Genomic DNA, 16,051 nt, shown 5'->3' on the forward strand with positions numbered 1-16,051 from the left:
GTAGTATGAGTCATTGGTAACGCTATAGAGGTAACCGTCGGCGGTCACGATGAAAGTCTCGCGCTTAGACTTCTGGTAGTAGTTGTCGGTCATGTGAGTCGCGTCGTCTGACAGACAATAGTTGGCACCAGCATTGATTTCTGGAGAGAATGTCATATAACCGATGGCGCCTGTAGGGGCGCTGCTGGCGACTTGAATTGTGGTTGTAGAGACGACGGTCGTCGTTTCCGAGACTGTGCTGGTGGCAAGGACGGTGGTGGTATGAACCTCACCGGAGGTGTATGTTGCAGCGGTAGTGGTATAGACACTTGAAACAGTGGTTACGGGTGTAGCTTGAAGGCTGCAAGCGGAGCTGATGACAGAGGCTGAATAGGTTTGACTTATTAGTGGGTTAAATACATCCAACTAGGTTTACTTACCTGGAAAGCCGGAAAGTCCTGCAGGAGCAGCGCCACGTCGGACCGCAGCAGGAGTGGTCTCGTTGGTCATGATGATGACATCGACGAACTTCCCGGAGTCATCCGTCTCAAGGGGTGTAAGCTCTTCCCGGCGATCAATGCTACGATTGAAAGAGTGGTCGTGGGTGCATGACGTTGTAGGCTCGCTGAGATCACGCTTCTTGATTTGGGTTACTGCTACAAGCGAAGTCGTCGTAATGGTAGTTGTAGTAAGTGGAATGCTTGTATCCACAACTGTGGTTGAAGGAACAGCAGTGGACTTTGTCGACACGATAGTTGTTACGGGGGTGGTATATCCAAGCAGCGAAGAACAGTATGGTTGCAGAGTCTGAGCCTTGATAACAGAGGTTGCGGATGCGACGGGGCATGGAATTGCTGGCTTCCCAGGGTCGGTGGAGTTGACGAAAGAGTAGCTATAAGCAATTGTATACTTATCGGTACCCCTATACTGACCAGTGTTGGTTGCCCAGGTAGAGTTCCATGCTTCGGTATACATAGCGCAGTATTGGCCAACACTGACGCCATTCTTCAGGAGGAGATAGGTGTTGAAAAATTGGCAAGTGGAAGGGCTTCCAGCCGCGGGAGGATGGCGGAGGTTATACTGGCTTTGAGCGGTGCATGCGGCACTGCAGAGACCTGCATCAAATGGACCAGAAGTGAAAACCTTCGAACCCATGAATGTATCGCCTCCCGCACAATCTAGTGGAGCATTGATAGCTGCATTGCCAAGATACGTAGGTCCAGTATAACCGTCCTGAGGGGCGATGCTCTTGTTGACGTATCCATTTGACCCAGCAATGACTACTTGGAACTGATTCCTCCACTGTCCGCTGTTCTTCGCATTGTCCTTGCTGACAGGGCCGCCCCAGAAAACACATTTGATCACAGTGGTACTTGGAGGGTTGGTGCATCCCGCAGCGGGTTCCTAATATGGATCCGTAAATATGAGCGCTCTTGAAAGGAAGAAATAAACTTACCAGAGTAGGATCTCTTTCGAAGTAGAGATTGAACGCTGAGCATCCAGTGATAGCATCGCATTTCGCAGCACATGCAGGACTATCATATGAACCGAGAGTGCTGAACCCCAAGTAACCATAGGCATTGTTTGAAGCTTGCAAGTTGGTAAAGGTATTCGTATAGCCAGACGGAGTCGGGGCAGCAGAAGCTGCAGCAGCAAAATCCGGAAAGCTTAGAAAGTTACTTGCAGTATCTGGACTAGGGACCGTTCCGGCTCCAGTTGGCTGTGGAGCACAGGCAGTACGCTTCTCAATCCCTCGCTTTACTGGCTGGGACAATTGAGGTAGTGGAGCGGCGGATATTTCGGCGGCGGCCGACGAAGCAGCAAGATCAGGATCATATGAGACGGTCTGAGCTGCAGCCCCTATAGGAACTGAGGCAGAGGGAGGAGCCGGAGCCCCATCAACAGCACTCCACTGGATTTCTTGCGGAAGAGCTCTTCCAATGCCTGCAAGGGCGCCGAGGATAAGGAATGACTTCATTTTGGAGGGGACAATCACTGAAAGGGAAATCTAGAAGAGAGTGGAAGAGCCTGACAAGGCAGAAAAGTTTCACGAAACTGTGCTCAAGAGGATGGTCTGAAAGAGAATGGTTTGATGATCCTGTATTGGGAGGGTAAACATGGAATTTATACAAAGCTACGAGACTGCTCTTGAAATCATAGCGGCGCCAGCCTGCCTGGGTACTTCCCCCCGGAGCTCACGGTCTCAAAGCTCCTCAGCCCCTTCAGGCCGCATTGAGGCTAATCGAGAGAAGCGAAACGGCCTGGATGCATCTTGAGACTAGAACTAACTAGAAAATGTATGTTTCTGGATTGGGATAGAAACGCGGAACGATGCCCAAAAATGGTAATCAGATGAATTGGTGCGTAAGTCTCGCCAAACCTTGAATTTGGGCTCTGACGAGGAATTCGATAGTTACGGTACAGCCTTCCGAGAAGGAGCTGAAGTGAATGGAGAAAAATCTTGCTAAGGGGGCTCTAGGTCTTGCAAAGACTTTAGATGGTGGTCCGTGACATTTTAGAGAGAATCAGGGGAGCGCGTCGATCCACAGCGCCTTGGCAAGTGGCATACACGTGGAACTTGTGGCTGGAAGTGCGACTCTTAGCGGTGAGGGTGGGAATACTTCTAGATCACATTGAGTCAGACCCAGCTCACACCAGCTCAGCCCGCTTGCATGCCTTGGCAAATACAAGCATCAAGTGACATCCGTCAAGAGACGTCGGTAAAACTTGTCAATAGATGGGTACCCCCAAGCCAGCCACGTGGAATTCTTACAGCTGAGGTATTTCATCGACTCTCAGAGCTCCAGCCATAAATGAACTCTAGTCTTGAACTGTGGTGAGCCGAGCCGCTCATTGTAGAAAGTGGACGTAGACACCATTGTATTTGGCAAGCTTGCGCGACTGGGGTTTGAAGGTTTTCATATTTAGACAGTAGGATATCTCATCAGTAGCAACAGTAGAGTACCGAAAGTCGTTGCTTGAGGGGTAAGGAGCTGGTTAGAAGCCTGTGGTAGAGTCACTGGTGTAGGCTGGAACAGTAGGTTGACTGGGGCCACCATCGTAGTCCTTGCAACTTCCAGCGAAGGCTGGACGGGACTGTAGTGAGAGGGGGGAGACATGGAAAAGCATCACCCGGCATGCTAGTGAAAATCCCCGGCCCGAGGCGACGCAAGGGTTCACTAATTACCTACTTGGGGACTGCCAAGATGTTAGCCAAGCACTACGGCAAGCCCGACATCGCCGCTATTGACAATAAATTTATCGACGCCTCCAAGCGACATCTTTCTTTCTCTTTCTCCCTATCTCTCTCTTTATCGCAATGGCATCGCGTACTAAATCTCCATCATACTTGGGCACCATCCGAATCCGGTATTTCTTTCCAGGCGCAAGAACTTCTTCATACAGGAAGGCTAGTGTTGATACTCACTGCCCTGTAGGCAATTCAAGAAATGCGCTTTATAAGTTTAGAAACAAGTGCTCCAGCTTATCAAAATTCAGAGTAGTATAGAATATATTGTTTTGTGTGGCGATCGGGAAAACATGCTGTGATAACTTCAAGAGGTACCGTGCAGGTTTACGGTGATAAAACTTCATCCTCTCTTATGACTTTAGTGTGGGATTCATATTGCCTCTCGTGTCCTCGACTTACAGAGGATTCCCCGTAATAACGATCCCCAATAAGAATCGATACTTTAGTAATGCACCTAGACCATGACATTCCCAGGTTGTTGTCGAGCTCTATCACATTCCGAATTCTGGCAGTTGCACCGATCTGTCAAACATAGCATATTTAAAATTTACACTGACTTAAACAAGCTCGTTCAAAGTCAGCTTGCTGAACAAATGCTATGCTCTTGGATCCGTTGTGAGGACGAGAAGATAGGGGGAGGTGACATTATTTATCCATATCCACATACTACGCGATAAACGCGCAACAAAACCTCTCGACAGTCTATCGTACCCAAGTATATCAAACGCTCACGCTGCTAGAGAAACACCCTACACATCGATGCTGTGACTGTGCTTCGTATTGGAGCTTGTCAGCTCCTGGTCTCCAGGTCCTGCCGATCTCGCATACTTCGATCACATCAATGGAGAGCGTTTGGTTATGCCATCTCCTTGAAAGGTGACGTGTCTGCTTTCACAGCTTTGTCCCTCTCCTTTTCCTTCTCCTTCTTGCCTGGCTTCTTTTCGTGCTTGTGCTCTTTCTTTGCAGCTGCTTCAGCCATAAGCTGCTCGAAGGCCATGTAGTCACCTTCTTCATCAGGATCTCTTGCAGCCTGTGATACACGCGGTTAGCCAAAATCCCCAAAAAGTAATAACTCACACCATTCACACAAGGCTGGTCGTGGGCTGAGAATACGCAAACTCACCTTCTGAAACATTTCTCCAATAATCACAAGTGCCTCCGCTCGCTCAATCCTCTTCTCAAGCCTGACCCTCTTCTCATTGAGTACCCGATCGCAAACTTCACGCAGCACACTCTGAATCTCAAACTTGCTACCCCTCCATGCCGCCGCAAGGATTTTACCTGTGACGCGCTTCTCATACTCAGCCTTCCTTTCGTCCGTCCACTCTTCTCCACCTCTCTCCTCCATTTTAGCCATCTCCTCCATCGTCATTTGCGCATCTATAGCCGTAGAAATAGTACTCCACGTCTCCTTTGCAAGAGTGCCCTTATCCTTCAGACGTGAGAAAAAGCCCGAAATGCCGAGGAACTTCTGTGACTTGAGGAAGGACGTCGCTTTCTGGAGGTACGTTGCCCCAATGGCATGCAAGATTTCAAGGCCAAAGGATTCCATCTTTAAGTTCTCAATCTCAAGCTGATTCTTGTCTTTGAAGGCGGTCGTGACGTCTGCGCCCTTATCCGTCTCGGTCCAGATAGAGATGCGGTCGATAAGCTTCTTCGAGAGCGTCGAGACGCGCTCTTCCCGTATCTTCTTCCGCTCCAGCTCGTATGCTGCAAGTTCTTCGCGCTGCTCTCTTGTCAAACCGCCCTTCTTCTTCTCCTTTGCGCGCAACTCTTTCTCCGCGTCGGTTATACCAGCTGCTTCTAGCCGTGCATCTTCTTCAGATCTATCCATTATAGCCGGGCGAGTGGGAATACCTCGGCCGCTGCGGGGAGTACTAGTACCTGAAGCAGAAGGATGGCTGGGGGGGGCGTAAGCTGTTTCTGAGGGTGTATCGGCGGATACAGAAGCGGGTGGGGGAGCTGCGAAGCGTGGGCCGGTTGCTGGAGGAGGTGGTGATCCCGTTGGCGAAGCGGACGCTTCTCCAGGCTTCTCAGAGGAAGAGTGCTCCACAGTAGCCTTTGCTGCATCTTCTTCTTCCATCTCTCGCATCGTAATGTCCATTGTTTTGGATAAGTCTTTCATTAGTGATATCTCGCCGATCCTGCGGTGTCATATTGTCAGCAATTTACGTGCCACGATATTGGTAGGTTGAGGAAGGTGTATATACCAGTCTACAAACGCATCGCCTCCAAATATCATGCCAAAGAACTCGGCGGGGTCCTCTGGTGCCAGGCATCAGTATACGGTATAACGATGAGGTGAAAATACGCACCGAACCCACTGCTAGGCACGGCACTTTCTTTGCCATACTTGTCATACTGTTTCCGCAGCTGCTCATCACTAAGGACTTGATATGCTTCTCCTATCTAATTGCGCCATGAGCAAAGTTTCGTCTGTTATAGGAAAAAGTGAAAGGTGCAACAGGGCCGGGCATACAGCTTGGAATTTCTGGTGGGCAGTCGCATCATCGGGATTCTTATCTACAGCATTGCTTTAGCGCCCATATCCAAAAAGACGCGGTGTTGGTCTAAATTTACCGGGGTGAAGCTTTATCGCGAGTTTGCGGTAGGCTTTCTTGATTTCGAGTTCGGTAGCTGTTGGAGGCACCTGCAGTGCGTCGTAGTAAGCGGTATCTACTACCATGACTGCAGGAATATGTAGAATGGATATTCTAGTGGTATTGGGAGAGAGTGTGGTTTCACGGGAAGGAGAAGGCTGGTGGCATGGTGGTTTGTACGCGGCTGCAGGGCTGAGTCGATTTTCCTTCGCCAAAGACCGTGCACATGTCCGGCCACCTCGGTGACGTCTGTGTCCAGGCTTCATCTGACATTAGACAGAACATGCCTAGTCTCGCATGTCTTTAAAGTATTGTAACCTAGCTTAATTTCATGAATGAATTAGCATACGTAGGCCCCGAATACTTTAGGCGCAGGATGGTACTTAAGAAATTTTTACCGCGAACTTGGTTTATATTCCTAAAAGATAGTCTTTCACCTCGCCTACTGTTATATTCTCTCACTTATGGTTCCTTATTTGAGAAATCCGCAATAAAGAGGCCTAGAAATATTTCGGGCATTGCCAAATCACGGACTGTGATTAATTAGAATGAAACGAATAAGATGCCAGAGATTATATTAGCTCGTACCATAAGTGCCAATTAAACTGCGAGATACCGATAGAATCCGGTTAGAAACTGTGAAGGATATAAAAGTGGCATCGATTTCGGTTATTGGAAGCTGTTAGGGCTTCCGCATATATTAAACCGTGGCTCTGAAATGCCCCTTTCTCGAGTCATTTCCTAGCATTTAAATACTTGACCCTTGATCAGTTCAGCAGCATTACTACCACAATTTCGAACAGCCCTGAAATTATAGTATGAGTATAGCCAATCATGCTATCCCGATTCCATATTGACAAAAATCTATCAACTAAAGAATCAACCACGACCACATCCGGACATCTCCTACCCGTTCGTCAAACCATCCCATAATTCGCACCCTGCTAGTAAAGTGCAACTCAGTCCAGAGCATATCCTAACTGTCCCATGTAAACGCCATGCTAATCCTCGTTGTGTAAACCCATTTTGATATCCCCGCCCCAGTCACAGAAGCAATCAAGAGAGGGCCACATGTTCAACCTCTCGAAAGTGATGCCCGTAAATGGAAGAGAAAGAAATGTAACGCCGTGAAATATCCGTCCAAAGGTTTGAATCCAGCCACCTAAACAGACGGGGAACAGAAAAAGGTGAAGCAAAGAAAATGACTAACAGTGAAAGTAGCCGACACGCTCGAATTGACGGACCAGAGTGAGATAATTCGGCGCCGAGAAACGTAATGCCGGCATTGCAAGTGAACCAAGGACGCTGGATCAAATGCCGAGGACTTTCCCCATGCCTAAACCGCTCACACACGGTTAGTTAAGCCCCGCACAAAGACCCTTTACACGGTGAACTTGGCTTTCGCGCGGGTACTTCCAGCGTGGGCACTATCCGTATGTCCGGAGAACTCCACCATCTCGTTCTCTTTCAAGCCCAATGCTTCCTTGAACCGCTTGCCGACCTTCAATAATACCTCCTTGCCTTGCTCGAAGGTCCTGCCCTTGCCCCCCGCATTGTTGCCGTCCCCGCCACCAGGAAGCGGCTTGCCAACTGTCCGAGTCCAGAGGCCAATACGGTAGAAACCTTTCCGCACGTTGACCACAACACCCATGACTTCGCCATCATTATCATCTTCAAGTGTCTCTCCAATTGCGGCAAGCATAACGTGCAGCCAGAGAGCATCTATGTTGATGGCCTTCTTTTCTTTGAATTGGAAAGCCCATTTGCCGCCATGCTTGTTCTGTGGGTCTTCCCATTCGGGGCGGACGCCTTTCTTGAAAAGGTGGTAGTCGGATTTTAGGGCGAGTTCCGAAGTAGGTGTGATGTTGTTCTTTGCGGAAAGATGTGATGTTAGTAGAAGCTTCTGAGAACGGAGGGCACGCGGGAAAGCCAGACTCACATAGATGCCCCAGAACTCTTCCACAGAGTCAAAGGAAATGACTTCCTTTAGCAGCTCATTCCAGTTATCGCCCTTTGCTCATGTCAATAAAGTAGACACATGGATCCGCGCCAATAAATATTGAGCCTACCTTTCCGCTCGGCGGCTTCGTGAACCACAACGTCCAGGCATTCATGAGCGGATGCTTTACGTTGAAGTTCTCAGGGTCGTGGAAAACTGTGACAGGGGAGTCGTCCGTATCGGCTCCTAGAGAGGAATCGGTTGTCTCATTAGACTTGCTATCGGCAGGCGATATTGGAATGGTGTCGAGCGGTACTGGCTGCTGCGAGTTCGTAGCGGTTGCAAGATCCGCCATGATGGGATGGAGAAAAGAAATGAACAAGATGTAGCGAAAATCTAGACAAGCGTTCTAGTCGAAAGGAGAAATAAGGCTTAGTGATCTAGAGCACGAGAAGAGGCTCGTTCAAGCCCAACAGAACTAGTTAGTGAGTGAAGATGATACGACAGAGCAAGTTTTCAAGCTTGCACGGGGCTGGCAATCAAGATAGAGGCGGTCGCAAGGGACGTGGTTTAAAGGAAGAAAGGTTGGTAGTGGTGGAAAGTAGGTAGATATTCGTTGGTGGTCGTTCGCGGTGTCTCTGAATGGGCGGAAATGAGCTTGCGATGAGGCTTTTGCGCACAACCCGATACCGCTTATGTCATGTTCCATTTTTCCTTTTTCGGACTGAGGACTTGTTTTGATTCAGTGAATCACCCTCGGTGCTCTCTTTACTTGTACACACCCTTAAGCTTCTGTTCTATTGCTCCATAGAGATTCTTATTTTAATCTTTCTCTAGAATTTACAATTCTGGGATTTTAATTTTCGTGAACCTCCAGAGCCCTTTTGGGTTTCTTGGCATTATCTCTTACAATGTTAATTTGGGTCTTCAGGTTATCGATAAGGACCAGCCAATTAGATTAGATAAATTCGGCGCCTACACTTAGATATACAAGGCCGGTGATATTTATAAAATACTATATAAAACTAATATATAAGCTTAATATTTGGACTTAAGTCAAGACCTCTAGCAAGTGGTCCTTCTTGTAGAACGGTATTTTATATATACTGCTGCTAAAATGAGTCCTTAGAAGACGCGCAACGCCCCCCTGTTTGAAAACGGTGTTCCCGCACGGACCATTTGCTCTGAGGACCCTGACGTTGTAAGGGATAATGTGGTGCAACAACCCCCCACTGGGCTAGAGTTGCACAACACAACCCAGGAATAAAACGGATCCACTCTTCGCTCCCTTTGCCCCTCTAAAATTCGAGCTTCCACTGCTTTATGTAGATTCTTTTTGAAAGTTCAACTCGATTATATATATTTGTGGACTCATATATGAAATAAGAATAATCACATTCTAAAACCACAAGCGTTTTCAAAACATATCCCCACCACCGTCTTAGGTAAAACCCACGGTACTTAAGCTTCCCGGAGGCGGCCTCGTCGCCGAGCAAGGTGGGTTTTTATATAAGCACATCTTCGGCACAACCACAGCTATGAAAAAAGCTGGATTGCAATTTGACATCCGTGCTAACCACTGAACTCCATCACAGCATAAAACTCTCCTTCCGCGCCATTGATCCATAAGCTCTAAAAGTACAGGTAGAAAATTTGCATGACCAAAGATGATAAACAAGGTAAGGACTATCATTACAAGTGAAAATTGGTATTAATATGCTTCACTACAGCTCACCATGATCATGATTGCGTAGGAGCTTTCCGGTATCTAGTGAGTCAGGCGATCCTGAGCCGAAGAGAGTATTCCGAATTTGGTCGAACGCAATATCGAATCTTGCGCCAGCAAACCAAGCAATTCCAACCTAGGCGTAACTGTTAATATTAGGTTGTCCCATAAGATATCAAATACTCACCATAAATGCAGAAATGATGAACAAAGTTAAGAACACAGCAATGCCCATATAGATCATGTCCCACTTAGCCTCCTCCCTCTCTGCCCTTTCCTTAGCTTCTTGCTCTGGGCTGACGATCTTTCCGCTGACAACACCACCCTTTGCTGTTTGAGAGGGGAATATTGATTCAATGAACTGTTCAATCTAGAAGGCATTGTCAATTCATCGTCGTCGGTGAGCTGCAGTTGCAGGTTTGATTACATACCTTGCCACAAGCGATACTAATTTTGAGGAAATTCGGGTCCTTGGGGTTGTTCTTCTTGTGAATCTTACGAACATACCCCTTGAAGACGTCACAGACCATTTGGAGATTCTGAGTAGACTCTACCATCAACTGGCAGGCCTGGCCCTTGGAGATCTTGACATTCTTCTTGAAAACATCGGGATTCCGGAAGCATACTTCTAGCGTCGCAATAGCCATTGATTGGGGAATTGCGCAGAAGTTGAAGACACTCTGATCTTTGATTCCCGCAAGATAGTAGAGGCACTCGTCAGCCCGATTGAGTGCCGTTAGGATCATCTCAGAACTACAGCTCAAGGCGAGCTCTTGGTTTTCTGGCCTGAAGAGATCCTCAAATTTGCTGACATACTGTGACCAAATCTCCTTCGGCCAGAACCGTCGCTTATCATCCAGGTCCTCTCGAATATCTCTGATGATGTTGACTTGCTGAAGGAATTGACCCATGGATTCCATCAGCTCGGGACGCTGGAGAAGGGCAGGGTTGGCTAGACCACCCTCTACAAACAAGCGTGTCAGGCCTTCTCCCACAAGTCCGGCAACGTAGTGGCAGTAGAGTTCGTAATCTTTGACGGTGTTCACTCCGTTGATATTGTGCTCCGCGTTGTTTGCATAGTCAGCCATGCCATCGCCCATCTTCTTTGTAATGTCCTTGATTATCGTCCTATAGGCCGGCTTGATCTTCTTGAGCTCCTCAATGACAACGTTGAATTGAACCAACAGCTCCCTATCCTTCTCATTGGGCCCATTTTCCGTGAAAGTCCATCCGTCCTTTTCCAGTACGTTTTGGAAGTTTCGTAGCAGAGGTTCCTTCTTTTCGAGAGGTATTGTCATGTCATCTTCGACGGTGTCCAAACCCCGCAAGATAAGGTAGAAAAGACATATCGGGACGAGGAGTTCGGGGTGGAGCTCTTTGATGACTGCGCTAAAGCTGCGGCTAGTCTTGTCGAGGAAGTAGAAGCATTTCTTGAGAGACTCGGGCTCCTTGGATTCATCTCGCTCATGGACGGGATTGTGCCACACTTTCCTGGGTCTTATTAGCGGTGCTTCGAACAGGGGCTTCAAGCCATCCCCAACGACAGCTCTGAATGCGACAGGGCCTGTAGTTGTGAATGGTGCATCCTATTACAAGCTCTTACCATTGTATAATCGACCTCAACTCCTGAACATGGACGAGATAGTACAAGTAGCCTAATAATTTGGGCATGATGAAGATGTCTTTAATGGTCAATTGACGACGTTGAGGGTTTTCTGGAAGGGTAGATTTGCGTGAGCACTATCAACTTGTCAGTATCTCACAATGAGCGCCCCAGCAGTGTTGAAAAGGAGTTTGCACAAGCCGAATGCTTGCGGGCGCTGACAGGTGTTATTCAAAGTCCGGACGGAGAGCAGTTGATGCTTTCTCCGCAGAATGTTTTCTGAGGTTAGCGCTGATCGGTTATTTTCCGTAATCTCGCTGTCTCGCTCATGATTAACGCGACTACTATGCAAAGACGGGAAATCCGGTGGATGAATAATGAAGAAGCGCTTCTCAGGGTCAGCCGTGAATCGTGAGCGGATTTCACGACCGCGGGATGAAAGGTTTTGTGCCACCGGCATTGGTTCTTTCTCCGTGTCAAACCTCCGCTATTACCGGACCTGCATGCCTAATGACCGGCCTTCTTCCTCACTTCATCTCCAAGGCCAAGCCACCTCGGGTTATTTAGGTGGGTATACTTTCATCTCTCCATAGATTTGTCGGTTCTCATTCCGTTCATCAGAGCCTACAACTTAGTTTCATCGTCGCGTGTTGATTTTTATGTCGCACGTTCCAACTTCTAAAAGTGGCTGAGTCGTGGCCATCTCTAAAGACTCCCTTCCGGATAAATACAAAGATACATATAACATCTCTCCAAAGTCTGCCTTCGGAAATCGAATGGATCGCCCACTCACTTCAGCACTTCCTTTCCTGCAAATCAGTTTAATCCAACTAACTCATCAGTTTAAACCGCAACCTCGTAGAGAGTTCCAAATTCATTCCTAAACTTAACGAACCCGATGCTGCCTATCGTCTATAAGCAAAACCCTAAAACCCTCGGCCGAATCACTCCCAACGAAGCATTAGCTGCTATAAAAGCGCTTTGCGCCTTTTCCCAAACCTTCGCGTTGACAATGGTCGATCCGTTTCCCTCCATCCGCAAGACCGATGCCAGCTCTAGCGAGCGTTGAGGGATTCTTCTGCTATGTCTAAAGTTGGCCGGGGATCAAAGTGCGCTTGCCAAGGCGGAGTGTCATCGTCTCCTAATCGTTGAACGAGAAATTTATTCCAGTGCCACTGGCGAAATGAAGCTCAATATGACATGGTGTGTCTATAATGTTACAGCAACAAATCATTTGCCCTGTAACCAAATCGAGGTCGGTCTCGCCGCTGTTTCTGGAATCCGCTGGCTGCATTTCCTGTGCGAGCTGCATTACTGCTTCGACGAAGACGTCAACATATCTGACGGAAATACATTCTCCAGATATGGTAGCAATTCTAACTCCCTGAATGTCTAGGCCAAGTATTGGACCTCCTGGCACCAGCGTTAGCAGCTCTGCACTAGGCCTTCACATTCTTTCTGTAAATAGGTCACAGCACGCTAGCGTATCAAGCAGCATTCAGAATATACAGTGATACATGTCATTTTGGAGTGGTGCGGCCACGATGAATATTGACAAGTTCAAAAGCTCATTGAGCACGAAATATTCCTGTCTTCAAGATTTTTAATACTGTGGCTCTGTTCCCGCGCTCCTTCTGCGTCATAATAGCAAGGTCCCAAAAAGCTGAGAATCTACACATTAAAAAAAGGACGTAGCGGACTAATCGACGTGAAGAGGATGAAATCTTTCCTAAGATGATCAAAGAATAGCTTCCCGCATCCAGTCAATTTCGTAAGAGAAGCGCGTTTACACTAAATTATAAATAGTCATGGGACTACGCATAAATTTCCACATCCCGCGCACCATCCTTTTGCTCTTTAGTGTCTCGGATATTTTCCGGCCGTGAGCTTCTTCGTTTTCGGCATCATTTTGTTGAAAAATTGGCTCTACCACCCAAGATATGCTCATGCTCCGGGTTTCAGAACGGGGTATCGTTTCGCAATGTTGATTAAATGGTGTAAGGACAAGTTCCTGTCCGGAAGCATCTCCATCGATGTCAAAAATAGCGCGCTGGTGCCCTGAGGGCTCATCAGAAGTCTCTGGGCGGGAACAGAGTTCAGCAAAATACGCAAAAGCCTCTGGCGTGATACCACTGGAGCCACCGTTGACTTCGTCCCCTTTGTTAACGTTAGCATCGTTTTCTCTGGATTGGATATTTTCAACCGCAAGTCGTATCAAAGAAGCCACTAATTGTTGGTCTAAGTGACTCTGCGTTCTTGACTCTGCATCAATAGAACTCCGCTTATCCTCGACCTTCTCTTTGGCTCCGGAACACCGAGTAGTAGGCATATTGTATTCGTTCTCAGAGGAGGTCTGCACCAGCCGGCCAAGCCAGAGACCTCCTTGATCCATAACCCTATCAATGAACCAATAATGATAGAAGACTCCATCTCTGCCTCGTCCGAGATCAAACATGTTTTGGCACTCTTCGACTCCCAGTCCCTCTGGGAAGTCGAGGACCGATTCAATCATATCATCGGAAAGTCCTTTTCCAGTCGGTCTCCAGTGACTGTAGAGTATGGATTGCCATATGGCATCTGCAATCTCTATCTGCCTGCTGGCTTGAAGCTCGATCAAGATGTCGAAAGAGATGTGGGTCATAGCGAGCCATTGCTCCCTCGTACTCTCCTTTGATACGTTGTTGAACCGGCCCTCTTTTGCCAACTTTGGCCCTCCATCCGTACAAACTTTACTCATATGCTTCAGCCTAGACCAGGCCTCTCCATAGTTTTCTTTAATTGTATTTAAATCAATAAACTCGTCGATTTTCCACAAGAGACCTGGAAATGAGAAGCCCCGATTTGAGATCTGGTACGATACTGTGTTGTTCTGGCCTACCGTTACCCCGGTAGGATTTAAAACGTCGGCTGCAATGTTATTGAGCCATTTGACGTTGCCAGGAACCCAGCTAAAGTCCAAACTCTCATAAATGCGTGCTGCTTCTAATTAGTCAGTCATGATACTCAATATGCCGGATAACACATGCAGGCTGACCTACCAGGATCTAATTCCTGAGGCAGACGATACACCTCCGGTAAGAGCAGTGAGAAATCTCCATTGATTAGGGAAAGCATCAAAACGCAGGTGCTCAGGCGATGCTGAGTTTTCTCAAGCTTGACCGTATCGAGCCGCAAGCGGTAGTTGCATAAGTTAGCAATGATTGCCAATCTATCCGCTGTGAGACTATTATTCCGGCCTTTCAAGAAAGACAAGGCTACGGCAGCATTGCAAGTCCGTCTCGGCTTGAAGTCTTCAACGCCGAAGTTGACAATCGTTGATGGCCTCATTCTTGGGTGAAACCATGGAAGTCGGTCCAAAGTTAACTCCCAGTCTTTAAGCTTAATAGCTGGGTATTCTTGTGGCCTTTCGTTAAAGAAGGCTACAGACTCTGAAATACATCTGTCCAGAAGGTCCAATCGGATTGCAACGTCTGTGAAAGACATGTTATGGCAGATCAGACTCCAACCTTCGGTGGCTACATCTTTGGCTCGGGGGAAAAGTAGAATCATATTGCCACTCGAGGCAAAGGCTTCTTGTAGCACCCATGCGCGTGTGTTCCAGCGATCATTTGTAATCATGCTCAGGACTTCAGCAAGACTTTTCAAGTGCATAACTCCGAACGTCTTCAAAGGCCTTGGGCCATGGGCCCGTAAAGAATCTCCGACACGCCATTCGAAGAATAGTGACAGGGCGTCTAAATGGCGTTGTTGATCGAAGATAGTTCGGAACAATCCAATAGATGTATGTGCTCTGAGGTATACCACGTCCATAGCTTGAACGCCAAGTTCCTTCTCCTCCTCGTTATCCTGTTCGATACACTCCTTTGGGGTCCATTAGTAGACTTAAAATCATGGGATTAGCTCATTGAACAGAATCTATACCTGATCAATCCATATCTAAAGGAACAGAGTTAATAGCTCGCTCTATAAATAAGATATCACGGCGACTGACTGACCATTCGAAATCCGTTTTGGACAGCAAAATCCACTGCTCGATCAATAATATCCTTCGGACCTCTGATCGGTCTGATAGTCAAATCTTCCTCGAGGACAAGATAGGGTGGATCCTCTGAACTGCCCTTAGCTTGAGCATCTTCGTTAGGCCAGCAATAAGACACTGCAACAAAATGCGTGCATGTAGATAGATCTGATGGTTTCGTGGTCTTGGGTTGAAGCCTCCTCATCCGGAATCTCGTGACTTTGCCTTGATTAGGAAAAAGAGGTATGTGCAAACATTCCTTGCAAGAGCGCGCTTCGACGTGGACACAAGGGCGTGAACTCCCCTGAAGTTGGTTTTCTCTAGCTTCTAAGGAGGATGGGAATTTGGAAAGATGGGAGGCATACAGCTGCTCATCCGCAGGCGGAATCCGCAAGTCGCACCGACTGCATTGTTCTTTCACCGATAATCCTCCACTATCAGACTCAACTATATCCCCATGCCAAGCTGCATCTCGGCCATCATCAAAGGTGAGAAATCGGGAGTTTCTTGCCCATTGAGTAGCATGTGTTCGAGTGGTACGGTATTGAAGTATCGATTCCGCATGTAAAGAGAGCTTAAAATGGCTCGAGCCGGACCAGTCCCCTTTGAGATCATCTATCATGGTAACAACGGAATATTGCACGACTGAAGATGCATCGGGGATTCTAAGTGGATAGAAGTGTAACTAGAAGCAGTGAACGATCACTATTAACTCCATGAACTACTTCTAAATGCAGTAAAGGTATCATATGTCAAAATGTGTACGGAAGAGCTCCTGACTATCGGCATGATGAACCTGCCAAACCTATGCCAAGAGGCCTAGTGGTGCGCTGTATCTCTTGTCTCAGACGTGCAGATCAATTTGCCAATAGGACGAGAGGAGTTTGAATTTAGCCTCACCAAAGGCCTAGCCACGAGATTGAAAAGAAAATATCG

General features: G+C 47.6%; 5 protein-coding genes across 5 annotated transcripts; all 5 read right to left on the reverse strand.

Annotated features, from left to right (window-relative positions):
• Positions 1–234: 234 nt before the first annotated feature.
• On the reverse strand, positions 235–1,909 carry K441DRAFT_444585 (uncharacterized protein; the record flags this gene model as incomplete). The annotated part of the gene is made up of 4 exons (XM_067641679.1): positions 235–365; positions 420–525; positions 634–1,383; positions 1,436–1,909. Coding segments are annotated over 4 exons (1,461 nt in total), but the record flags the coding sequence as incomplete, so codon positions are not given.
• Positions 1,910–4,085: 2,176 nt separating this feature from the next.
• On the reverse strand, positions 4,086–5,915 carry K441DRAFT_581984 (DnaJ domain protein; the record flags this gene model as incomplete). Its single annotated transcript, XM_067644437.1, has 6 exons — positions 4,086–4,259; positions 4,353–5,373; positions 5,440–5,494; positions 5,545–5,638; positions 5,709–5,752; positions 5,810–5,915. The coding sequence occupies 6 exons, from the start codon at positions 5,913–5,915 to the stop codon at positions 4,086–4,088; spliced, it is 1,494 nt and encodes a 497-aa protein (XP_067499370.1).
• Positions 5,916–7,210: 1,295 nt separating this feature from the next.
• On the reverse strand, positions 7,211–8,123 carry K441DRAFT_582138 (eukaryotic translation initiation factor 4E; the record flags this gene model as incomplete). Its single annotated transcript, XM_067644448.1, has 3 exons — positions 7,211–7,699; positions 7,769–7,840; positions 7,899–8,123. 3 exons carry the CDS (start codon positions 8,121–8,123, stop codon positions 7,211–7,213), a joined length of 786 nt encoding a protein of 261 aa, XP_067499371.1.
• Positions 8,124–9,565: 1,442 nt separating this feature from the next.
• K441DRAFT_266609 (farnesyl-diphosphate farnesyltransferase) lies at positions 9,566–11,319 on the reverse strand. The gene is made up of 3 exons (XM_067640849.1): positions 11,098–11,319; positions 9,926–10,985; positions 9,566–9,864 (listed from the first exon to the last, which is right to left on the reverse strand). Exons 1-3 carry the CDS (start codon positions 11,163–11,165, stop codon positions 9,670–9,672), a joined length of 1,323 nt encoding a protein of 440 aa, XP_067499372.1. The 5' UTR covers positions 11,166–11,319; the 3' UTR covers positions 9,566–9,669.
• A 1,369-nt stretch (positions 11,320–12,688) lies between these two features.
• On the reverse strand, positions 12,689–16,044 carry K441DRAFT_266628 (uncharacterized protein). Its single transcript, XM_067640850.1, has 4 exons — positions 15,093–16,044; positions 15,019–15,033; positions 14,136–14,958; positions 12,689–14,076 (listed from the first exon to the last, which is right to left on the reverse strand). Exons 1-4 carry the CDS (start codon positions 15,735–15,737, stop codon positions 12,884–12,886), a joined length of 2,676 nt encoding a protein of 891 aa, XP_067499373.1. The 5' UTR covers positions 15,738–16,044; the 3' UTR covers positions 12,689–12,883.
• Positions 16,045–16,051: the final 7 nt, after the last annotated feature.

The sequence above is a fragment of the Cenococcum geophilum genome (assembly GCF_001692895.1).
Source record: "Cenococcum geophilum 1.58 unplaced genomic scaffold K441scaffold_52, whole genome shotgun sequence".
In the NCBI taxonomy this organism is placed as follows: Eukaryota; Fungi; Ascomycota; class Dothideomycetes; order Gloniales; family Gloniaceae; genus Cenococcum; species Cenococcum geophilum.

What these genes read in the sequence shown, in the direction of transcription:
- K441DRAFT_266609 (XM_067640849.1), bottom strand. Translation starts at nt 11,165, where the DNA reads ATGCCCAAATTATTAGGCTACTTGTACTATCTCGTCCATGTTCAGGAG. An exon ending in TTGAGGTCGATTATACAATG is followed by an intron (nt 10,986 to 11,097) that starts GTAAGAGCTTGT and finishes AATAAGACCCAG; the next exon opens with GAAAGTGTGGCACAATCCCG. An exon ending in TTAGTATCGCTTGTGGCAAG is followed by an intron (nt 9,865 to 9,925) that starts GTATGTAATCAA and finishes AATGCCTTCTAG; the next exon opens with ATTGAACAGTTCATTGAATC.
- K441DRAFT_266628 (XM_067640850.1), bottom strand. Translation starts at nt 15,737, where the DNA reads ATGATAGATGATCTCAAAGGGGACTGGTCCGGCTCGAGCCATTTTAAG. An exon ending in GCCTCAGGAATTAGATCCTG is followed by an intron (nt 14,077 to 14,135) that starts GTAGGTCAGCCT and finishes ACTAATTAGAAG; the next exon opens with CAGCACGCATTTATGAGAGT.